This window comes from Haematobia irritans, chromosome 5 (assembly GCF_050003625.1).
Source record: "Haematobia irritans isolate KBUSLIRL chromosome 5, ASM5000362v1, whole genome shotgun sequence".
Classification (NCBI taxonomy): Eukaryota; Metazoa; Arthropoda; class Insecta; order Diptera; family Muscidae; genus Haematobia; species Haematobia irritans.
This window is the reverse complement of record NC_134401.1, coordinates 497,091-508,310: the sequence shown is the minus strand read 5'-3', so window position 1 is coordinate 508,310 and position 11,220 is coordinate 497,091. Positions and strand designations below refer to the sequence as shown.

General features: G+C 32.7%; 2 protein-coding genes across 3 annotated transcripts; one reads left to right on the top strand and one right to left on the bottom strand.

Moving 5' to 3' along the window:
* Positions 1-1,555: 1,555 nt before the first annotated feature.
* Gle1 (Gle1 RNA export mediator) lies at positions 1,556-3,754 on the top strand. 2 transcript variants are annotated; one of them, XM_075310633.1, is made up of 3 exons: positions 1,556-1,675; positions 1,741-1,992; positions 2,046-3,754. In XM_075310633.1, exons 1-3 carry the CDS (start codon positions 1,670-1,672, stop codon positions 3,687-3,689), a joined length of 1,902 nt encoding a protein of 633 aa, XP_075166748.1. In that variant the 5' UTR covers positions 1,556-1,669; the 3' UTR covers positions 3,690-3,754. The 2 variants fall into 2 exon arrangements, with proteins under 2 accessions (XP_075166748.1, XP_075166749.1); XM_075310634.1 differs by lacking the exon at positions 1,556-1,675 and having other exon boundaries at positions 1,861-1,992; positions 2,053-3,754.
* LOC142238903 (zinc finger CCCH domain-containing protein 15 homolog) lies at positions 3,742-5,547 on the bottom strand. The gene is made up of 3 exons (XM_075310635.1): positions 5,182-5,547; positions 4,688-5,116; positions 3,742-4,621 (listed from the first exon to the last, which is right to left on the bottom strand). The coding sequence occupies exons 1-3, from the start codon at positions 5,248-5,250 to the stop codon at positions 3,911-3,913; spliced, it is 1,209 nt and encodes a 402-aa protein (XP_075166750.1). The 5' UTR covers positions 5,251-5,547; the 3' UTR covers positions 3,742-3,910.
* Between the last annotated feature and the right edge of the window lie 5,673 nt (positions 5,548-11,220).

Below are 11,220 nucleotides of genomic sequence, written 5' to 3'. Positions count from 1 at the left end.
CATTCCGTCCGGAATAACTGATAGTCTGTAAAGCGCATAAAGCGCATTACCAATATGAACTCTTGATATTTGTAACAACCCAATAAACACAAACGTTTGAAAAATGCTAAATTTCAACAAGTTTTCAAACATTTTTTCAAAGCATTAGGGTAATATTCAAGTTGAGAAATTGTTGAGAAAATCGCGTTCTCAACAAAAAACAGACATTACCCTCAACAGTGAAATTCAACACATTAGCAATAATATCTCAAGTGTTATCCTCAAATTGAAATGCATCGCTACTCAATAATTTGTCAAACAATTTGCGATGCGAGTCAAATTCAAAATTAACATCGTTGCAAATACTTTTCAACCTAAATTTGTATGAATGATATCCCCACTTCAAATTGAAAGTCAAAGCCAAAATTCTATGAATTTTGTATAATTTATTCATTTTCATCAAAATAAAATATATAATAATACACTACACTACATAATACACTACATTACCAATTGATAAATAATAATCTTATTAAACATATCAACAAATAAGAACAAAAAAAAAAAAAAACAAACAACAAAATTTTAAATATCTTAAACATTATTAATAAACACTTTTGCATTGATAATTCGATTTCCTTCCTTTTGGTGTCATAAAACAGCATTAAAATTTATTAACATGCGGGCAATTTGAAATTAGGAACGTACTGGACCGCGTGTTAGAATTGATTTCCAGCAGAAGGAATTCACAAAATATCCATTTTAAACTGATAATAGCATATGAATTAAACTGACGATGTGATGCACATTTTCATCCAGAAGTTGTTGATTTCAATAATTTGTTGTTTTTAACAAACAAATTGTTGAAATCAAACAAATTGTTGAAAATGAGTGGCTTATCGACTTTTTTTTTTTAGTGTCCATCAACGCACGTATTAATGCGTCAAATATATCAGATATTGGCCACACCATATTTATTTATTTATTTATTTTATTTTTTATTTATTTATTTAGCATAACATGCTACTGATTTTAAACAATACTTCGTTACATTATTAAATTGGATTGGGTAATTTTGACATTACATAACTTTTCAAAAATTTTCTTTTACATATGAAATGAGCGATTTTTTAAAGGAATGTATGTTATTTTCATTTTTTAATACAATTGACAGTTTATTAAATAATTTAAGCCCATTATATAACAATAAGTTTTGATAAAAATTGGTTCTACTTAAATTTAATCGAAAATCTTGAATATTTCGTAAATTGTACGGTTGAACGTCTGCTACATACGTTATAAAACTTTGCATATACTTTGGAACTAAGTCGTGCTTTATTTTAAATATATATATCAATGCGTTCATTGTAAGTCTTTGGTTAACTGACTGACATCTGACTGTTCGAAACCATAATCGATACTGCAGTGATATCACATTTATCGATATTTTACTTGCCTCCGACAATTCTTAGCGTTCGGTACACGGTGAGGATCTTTACAAACACAGACATTTCGTACGGAAAAACGTATAGTCTGAACGGCGCATAACTTAAAAACTTTGGTCAGCTGGTCCTGTGAAGCTACCTTATTGTCTTATAAGATTATTTATTATTGGCGGTTTGTTGTAAAGTGTTGTGTTTGGGAACTATAAGTTATTATCATTTTAATAAATAATAATATATTGCACAAGATGATTGTGAGTCCATTAATAATCTTTCCGTGTATTCATATATTGTAATTTCACTACTCTCCACTAAATAGGGCCAGAAAGTTGTCGAGGACGCCATAAGCGAAGTGAAGAAGCTTCATAAGACTACTTTGGATCATGCTTTATCCATTTCTCCTTTGATAGGCGCCAGATCAATTGGCCCTGATATTAAAGATGATGCTGTTAAAAGCGAAGCAATGACAAAGAAAGAAAAAAACCTTGCAAATACCAAAAAGAGTCCTCCAAAGGAATATGTAAAAAAAGAAAAGTGCCCTCCAACACATCCCGATTTCAATAGCTTACAGGTAAGCTCTGTAGCTTTTTCATCTTATTTATAGTCAACTAGTATATGTTATAGAATTTAGGCTTCCAAGCAATAAACTCCAGTATTCTTTTGCGTGAGGCAGAAGAGGCAAGAAAACGTTCAATACGACAACAAGTGTTTGAAATACAAGAGAAACACTTAGCTAAAATGCAAGAATGTCTAAAACCCATAGAATTGCACAATCAAGAGGAAAGACGTAAATGGTTGGAGAAGAAACGACAGGATGAAACAGAAATTATTCAAAAAGCAGAGCAACAATCGGCATTAGACCACAAAGAATTCGAGCTTGAAATAGAGGCATTGCGGAAACAAACTCAGAGGCACCTACAACTCGTATCTTTCCAAGGAATATCGCAATACCAATCAGAATTTCGGAGTAAGTATGAAAGTATTGTAAATTTGCTGATGTCGATAGATAAAGCTTCTTTGGTGTCCTGTAACGAGTATAATCGTAAACTGAAAGAATTCATACAAATGTTTGAGCAGTTAATTGCAAAAATAAAGTGTGGTGACTGTGGATCGACGGAAATGAAAACAGCCGAAAATCTGTGTAAATCACTTGCAGATTTGGAACATAATATTATCGATGATCTCAAGATAGAAACCGAGAGGCAAGAATCAGTTGCAAGAGAAAAAGAAGAAAAAATTGCTTCAGAGCAAAGGGCGGCAGAGGCCGAAGCCCAAAACAGAAAAAGTGAATTGCCAGCTGTGGAAAGTACAGAACAAAATTGTAATACATCCTCAACCGAGCCAAAACACCAGCTGGAATCAATATCGCAGCAGCATGTAAGCCAACAATGTATGGAGTTCTACACAAAAACTATAAACTTTTACCAGGAAAAAGTTGATAGAGTAAAGGTCTTGCAATCTGATGAAACTATGAAAAAATACAGGTTTGATTGCCAGAAATCAATAAACATACCCATCAATGCCATATCCGCTGTAAGCCCGCAACATTTGCAGGACAAATTCGACAAATTGCAGAATTTTGTAATGTCGCAACCGGCCTTAGGTCGCGATTACTGCATACTATTGATGGCAAAAAAATTTGTAGGTCAGGGTGAAACTACAATATCCAGTAATCCTCAAGCCGCTTTTCCAGTTGCGTCCGTTTTAGTATCGCTTTGGAAACAGATTCCAGATTTTGGCCAGTTATTCTTGGCATACTGTTTCAAAGAATGCCCATTTCTTGTACCCTACTTTATACCACAAAAAAAGGATCAGTCTCCAGAGGAATATTCAAAGGTCTTAGGCTTTCGCATAGTAGATGGTCAACCAGAAAAACAAGATATGTATTTAAAACGTCAGTCGGGTATAGCTCGTTTGTACGCAGCTGTTATGGTAACAAATGGACGGCAACATGATGGTCCCACACACCCCTATGGTCTTGAAAATGCTTGGCGTTGGCTGACTAATATAGTTGATATAACTCCATTGCCCCATCTTTCGGCAACACTTATTATGGAAATTTTACAGATTGTGGGCTGCGAGTTGTGGAACTATTATGGCAAACAGTTCGTTAAGCTTTTAGTTTATATACAACAATATTATTTCCCTTCGTTATCGGAAGTGGATGCGGGTGGTCCGAAGGCGCGACTCGAGTTGTTATTGAATAATTTTTTGAGAGAAGGCAAAATACCAAAGCCGAATGGAATGTTACAACCAGGTTTTTGGTAAATTAACAAATAAAGACTTCTGGCAAACTCATGTTGCAAAATGATTGAAAATATTTATACATTAAACGTGGATAAGATTTATTTTGGGGGTAGTATTTAAGTTTTTAAAACATTCGCTATACTTAATCTTTTACAAGTCCTGTTTTTCCTGCAACGACAAACTTGGGTTATCAAAAAATCTTAATTTCATTGTAACTATTAATGAGCTCCGATTGTGCAGAATTAATCGTCTTCTTCTTCGTCCTCATCTTCCAAATCCAAATCATCCAGTTCATCCGCGAGGCCCATAAACAGGTCTTTATTTATAGGAGCGGCATCTATGGCAGGTGAATTTGAGTCTGTATTGGCGTTCTCGTCCGCTGTCTGGTTATCTAATGACTTGGCCAACGCGTTAGCTTGGTCTTGTAAACGATTCTCCGAAGCTTGTGTTCCAGAACCATCGGCCTCTTGCGCTGACATAGACAAATATGCCAAGTCAAGCTCTTTATATTCCACACCTTCTTCATTATCTTCACGTTTGTAATTATCGAATGCTGCATCGCCATCATCCATTGGTCCATCGTCAACCAAGTCCGGATTAAAGCTGAACATTTCTCTTCCAGATATTCCAAATTGTTTTCCTTTGCTGAAGTCATTCTTTTTGCGTTCTTCATCGGCCGCCATTTTATCCTTTTTCTCTTGAATCTTCCTCTTTTTCCAAGCCAGGAAAGTCTCTAACGTGACTTTCGTTGTATTGGGTCCCAATGCCGCACGTTCCTTTTCAATCAGATCCACCAATGAAATTTCCGTCGGTTTCTCCTCTTTCTTTTTATCTTTCTTTAAAACGTATCCCTGGGGTAGGGCATGCCTATAGATGCAGGTAGCACCATTTGGGCATTCCCAAAACCAACCGTATTTAGATTTCTCCACAGCTTCAATAAAGTATTTGCAAATCTAAAATGTAAATTTTTTTTAATGTAAATTAACGAAACTTTTGAACTAAATGGGACATTCACTTACAATATCTGTTGTTGGTCTCCTCTTCTCGCTGGAATGTTTCTGATCAACAACCTGCTTCAACTTTTCATCGTCCCAGTTTTTCATATCATCCTCAACATCATCACGCATGTCCACGTATATCGAACGCTTTTCCGCTTTGTTTTCCACGGACAAGTCATGAGAAAATTTACATTTATCACCCTTTGTGCACGTTCCTTGCTTGAAGAATGCACAAACAACAGATTTCGGATCAGTACCCTTTTCCACCTTTTGGACTGGTTTGAAAATCAGCGACAGTTCTTTTTGTTCTTGCAGTTTCTTTTCTTTCTCCTCCTTCTTCTTATTGTCGGTTCGAGGATGAACACCACCACTATTTACCTGTTTTTGAACTTGCTGTATAAATTTTTGCTGTTTCGATCCCTTTTTGTTTTTTAGCCCAAACGTCTTATCCTATAATGAATGGAAAAAAAAGAGTTGAGGTTATGTCCAGTGTCAGAATTTTCTATGGAACTTACCTCAATGACCTTCTCCTTTTTCTTCTGCTCGGTCTTTTTGCTTGGCGCTGGTGCCTTTTTCGGGGGCATGATTTAAAGCTAATTAATAATAATAAATAATGCCGCTTCGACAAAAAAACAATTTGGTATCAAACTTTCGTACTCGTGTTAAATTGTTGTGAATTGGATAAACTTTTGCTCAAGTCAGTGTTGCCACTGTTTTCTTTTTATGCAATTCTCACAATGCAGGGCAAAGCAATAAAATAAATGTTAATGCAGAGGGAAGAAATTCAATTTTGGTCATGAATGATGGTAGTTGGAAAGGAATAATTGCACGCCTCTGATCATAGGATCTTTTCTTTAAAGCATGAAAAAATACCGCCTTGATGGCATGAGAAAACTTTCCTAATATTTATATTTTTTATTGGCAGCACTGGTTGGTATCGCTACCCGTCTCGGAGCTCCCTAAATGGAATCATATTTGAGCATGGTAACATTCGACGGGTACACAAGGATGAAAATGTTTCATATGCACAATATTAAAGGTTAAATTACACACCATGCGTCAATCCGTGCATTGAAGGAAGGGTTGATTTTTTTCTGTTTGCGACAGACTATTCGGGCTTTCGATTTCAAAGAGAAATTACAACTCTTCAATCATCGGACGCATTGTACGCATTGAACGCATGGTATGTAATTCTACCTTAATTCAACATGCATTACAAATACTTGCTTTCAAAACATTCTATACATTTGAAATATAGAAATTCATGTAATTTTGAGAAGTTGTTAATGTATCGAGAAGTTTTTGTCAAAGTATTGCATTGTAGTAATGTTTGTTGAAAACGAGATTTCTGCAACAAATTCTCAAGTTGAATTTAAGCTATTTCTTTGAAAAAATGATTGAAAGCTTGTTGAATATAGGTAGAATTAAATGCCATACGTTCAATGCGTCCGATGATTGAAGAGTTGAAATTTCTCTTTGAAATCAAAAGCTCGAATAGTCTGCGGCAAACAGAAAAAAAATCAACCCTTCCATCAACGCACGGATTGACGCATGGTGTGTAATTCAACCTTATACCCTGCCAACATTTTTATGAGATATAGCTCCCATAAATATGTATCGCCTGATTTTAAAAAAAATTGTCATAATATCTTAATTTATTAACCGACCTTACTCAAACTTGGCCGAATGTACTCTTCCGTAGTATAAACTAAGACTGCCAGAATTAATAGAAATCGGTTCAGATTTAGATACAGCTCCCACATATACTGTGAGCGTCAAAAGTGTGTCAACACTCAAAAACATTTTGCTTTTCGTAAGATTATTGAAAAACCATAAAACATATATAGGTTTTATTCAACCAAATATAAGGTTTTATTCAACCTCATGAAAATAAAAGTGAAAAAACAACAATAACTTTGCAAAATTCTTTCTTAACAATTTCAAGCAGTCAGGCCGACCAAGACGATTAAGTCAGAGCAATGCAAGACGAGGACGCCGGCCATGTAACTTTTATACTAAATTCTTCTTACGGTAGTTGCGTTTACTGTCTTCTCTGTCTCTGTCTGTTGACTGTGAAAACAATTCGTCTTGCATTCCTCTGACATAATCGTTTTGGTCGGCCTGACTGCTTGAAATTGTCCAATTGATGTTAGTTTTCCAATTTATCTAAAATTTTCTTTATTGTTGTGTGGTGTCTTCCAACAATTTAGGAAATTTCGCGGAACCATTTGCCATTTTCCCTTCAATCGATGATGATTTTCTTGGTTTCTAAGGAGATTTCAGTTCTCATAGTTCTGACTACGATTTCTCTATTATGGTTCTGACTATGATTTCTCTATTAAATCGATATTTTCACTTCAAATAACAATTAGGAATGACTAAAAGTAATATAAATAATAATTTTCTTGCATTACTTCTTGCATTTTATAAATAATCATTTTCTAGTATTACTTCGTGCAAAAATAACGGTGGATATAACGGAACGCCAAGTGAGTCAATAATAAATGAGTTGTGATCCAAGTGTTGACTCAATTTGACGCGTAAAATGTTGAGTTTTTTATACAAATTTTGTTAAGAACGAATTTTGCAAAGTTATTGTTGTTTTTCACTTTTATTTTCATAAGGTTGAATAAAACCTATTTATGTTTTATGGTTTTTCAATAATCTTACGAATAGCAAAATGTTTTTGGGGGTTGACACACTTTTGACGCTCAAATTGGCCATAACACTCTTACATCTTACAATTATTTATTCATCAACCAATGCCCTACAGGACAACATATTGATATAATTTGGTACAATTCAGGAAAAATTGGCTTAAAACTAACTATTAACCTATACTACCACACAATCTTTTAATAAAAAAAAATAAGTATAATATATATAAAATTAGTACAGCAAGAAAACCAAATTTAGTACAATTCAGGAAAAATTGGCTAAAAAAAAAAACTAAAAATAACAAATAACCCATACTAGCACACAATATTTTAATAAAAATCAAGTATAATATATATAAAATTCATACAGCAAGGAAACCGATTGTCAGTATAACATAAACAGATCATTCCATGTTTGAGAACTATAAAAGCAATTTGCGCTTAAATAATGAAGGATTAATTGAAAAAAAATTCAGGTTAAGGTGGGTATTAAGTTCGAGTTTAGCCAAAAAAAAAACGTCATTTTTTCGCGATTACTTTTCTTTAATAATCCATTTTAAGGAATACAAACTTTGTGAAAACATGAATACATGTTTGTTGCAAATTTTATCATAACTTTATGGGGAATAGCGCAAAGCAACTATTCCCCATAAAGTTATGATAAAATTTGCAACAAACATGTATAATTTTATACCTTTTTTTACTGATTTAGTTTTCACTTTAGCGGCTAAACTCGAACTTAGTACTCACCTTTATGTGGCAGTGAATTCCATAACCTTGCCACACGCACCGAGTAAGACCGTTCAAGTACCAAATGGGAGAAATGCTTAAGAATAACTTTTTTAAGGTTATTTGGGACGCTGAATTCTATCAGCTCGAGTTTTCGAGATATACCGTTATGTTCAAAATTAAGTCACTTCCGTACATATATTGGATTAACTTGAAAATTTGTCCATATGGCTCGAATAATAATTAATTGTAAATTAATGTATCAAATAATTTTTTAATTGATGCTATCATTTGTGTGATTGAAAAAAAAAACAATTAATTGGATCAATTAATTTCGTGATTGAATCAGAAATTGTTTTTTGTGTGAAGCAACCACAATGTGAATAATACTACGCCTTTTGCTTGTATAAGTATACTTATAGGTACCATGCCTGCGACAAACATCAAGGCCTCTAGAAAACTTATCAAAAATTAAACATTATCTGTATCCAATTAAAAATGAAAGAAAATTCTATATTTACAAACAAATATATACGCAATTTGTGCGTCATAGAAGTAAATAATCGAAAAATATCGCTGGTATCGCGATGGTATCGAGGAGGGTTAAGTTTTCTCTTCGAATATGATGGTGACATCCATGTGTCTTCTCTGCGTGTTGGTTTAGTGCTACACAAGACATTAAACTAAAGCAGCAATCACAAAAGCTGCAAATTATCTTCCCTTGCTGTGGACTCCGCTAGGGAAGTTTGAAAATCAGGAGCCACTGTTCGACATACAAACCAAATATATACGCAACTAACTGTTGTAGTGTACGACGTATTCAGGCAAATCGCGCGCGCTTTATTTGTTTGGCTGAAAGGACCACCCATATCGTTGAAATTAAGGACCACACGCAAAGCATTTGCCATGCGATCAAAACAGCAATATCAAGAGCAACAAATCCAATGGGGCAAAGGCAATAGCAAGCCAAACGAATAATATAAAACCAAGAAGAAAATCTAAAAAAATATGTCTCCCGCCATCCCGCAGTCAAGTTGTTGGTCGTATCAACTTTTGTGTGGTTGTGTCCGCAGCGCCAACATCGAAAGCAAGAACAAAAAACGGTACATGCACTCGACAAAATTGCTAACATATATTGTGAACCAGTAGCATTAAAAGCAGTAATAAACAACTAGCAACATTTATTAATACGTTAAATAAGTTATTAACGTGGATTGAAAAGCAAAGTCTGCTATCGGAACCTGTATGTTCGGATTTAATTATTGTGACCGTCTACACTTTCGCAAAAACTAGATTTGATTCACCAAATTCTATACACAAATCACACACGTCATGACTATCTAAGGATTAGATCACCCTATTGGAGCACCAACTTTAAACTACACTTAAAGAAATTTGATTTGATATCTTTTAAGACTCAATGTTATACAAATAAATTATATTTTATTCATATTACAGCCGAAATCTACTAATAGTGGCTCGATTCTATATAGTTTTGAGTGGATTGTCTAGGCGGAAATATCAGTAAAATACTACACATTTTGCAACGTTGTCTTTATTTTGATTGTGTACACTGAAAAAATCTTCTATGGGAAAAATTAACAATTTGTCGCGAAAATTATATTCCCTCCGAAAAAAAGGCAGCGAAAATTTCAATATTTAACTTTAACTTTATTTTAGTTCATGAAAATTAGTTAATTGTTTCCAAATGTAAAAACACGGAAATTATGTGCGTTTTGAATTTCGTATAGCACCAAAACATTAAAAAAATATTTAACTCAATTTTTTCCTTCCAAATATGGATTTTCTTAAACAAAAGATTTAACTTATTTGTATCATAAACCTATTTGCTAACTACATTTTCTTTTCTTGTGGTTTTTTAGTGAGGAACACCAAAATGAATGAACACAACCGGAAAGAAGATTTAGGTTAATTTTAGAAAACTTTAACTAAATTGTATTACAGGCGGCGATATCACAAAACAAAGTAATTTTTTGTCGACAAATTCCAGAAAATTTATACTTAATTATTTCAATTTTTGTTCGTACTTTGAAGGCAAAAATTGGAATTCAAAACTACAAAAATGTCTGCCCAGTTCATGGGAACATTTGTAGCAAAATTTATAACTTTAAAGAAAATCTGAATTATTTTGTGGGAAATGCGAATTTAATAAATCTTTATGATTCTTTCGTGTAAAATTATATCCCATTTTTTAATTCATTTAACTAACGTATTTTTAAAAACTTATACTGATTTATCATTAATATTTATACCAATTTTGATACATTGGGATATGAACAATTTGAAAATTAAATATATATATATATATATATATATATTAAATATATATATATATATATATATATATATATATATATATATATATATATATATATATATATATATATATATATATATATATATATATATATATATATATATATATATATATATATATATATATATATATATATATATATATATATATATATATATATATATATATATATATATATATATATATATATATATATTTTTTTTTTTTTTTTAAACGATCAACTTTTTTCTGTGTATGTTTATCTGTGTGTATTAAGGTTTCATTCATATTGTTTTGTTTGTGTATCATTTGTAAAAGAAACAAAACAAAAACATTTGGAAATGTGTTGTTTGCTCTAGTTTTAAGTTAAAGAATATTCAATCTACATACGGTGAAAACTATAACGATGCCTGTAGCTCTTTCCGGTGCAGAAAAAGAAACAATTGGAATCCCATTTTTTGTACTGAAATATGAAAACGAATGAAAATCAGATTAAATTTGATATCAATTTAAACTGTTATGATGCATATTCTTGAAAGATTTTACAGTAAATATATGATAATTACTGAAAGTAGACTTTTAATCTAATGTGCATTTATACACGCAAAGAAAAAAGCGTTTGGAAAACGTGTGTATATCAAAAATGTCAAACCTTTATCACCAAAAAATGTTTTGTAGCGGAGCTTCTTTGAAACAAAAAAAAACAAACAGAAAAAACATTTTCTTCACATAGCCGCCGATACCTTGACATAGTTCTCCCATTTTCAGAGCACACGGCTGCCTCTTATTAACTACAATCTCTTTGCCTATTTTAACGGCTTTCTAAAATGGGCACGCATTGAAATGAACTT

What these genes read in the sequence shown, in the direction of transcription:
- Gle1 (XM_075310633.1), top strand. An exon ending in CCGATTTCAATAGCTTACAG is followed by an intron (nt 1,993 to 2,045) that starts GTAAGCTCTGTA and finishes TATATGTTATAG; the next exon opens with AATTTAGGCTTCCAAGCAAT.
- LOC142238903 (XM_075310635.1), bottom strand. Translation starts at nt 5,250, where the DNA reads ATGCCCCCGAAAAAGGCACCAGCGCCAAGCAAAAAGACCGAGCAGAAG. An exon ending in AAAAGGAGAAGGTCATTGAG is followed by an intron (nt 5,117 to 5,181) that starts GTAAGTTCCATA and finishes CATTCATTATAG; the next exon opens with GATAAGACGTTTGGGCTAAA. An exon ending in GGAGACCAACAACAGATATT is followed by an intron (nt 4,622 to 4,687) that starts GTAAGTGAATGT and finishes TTTACATTTTAG; the next exon opens with ATTTGCAAATACTTTATTGA.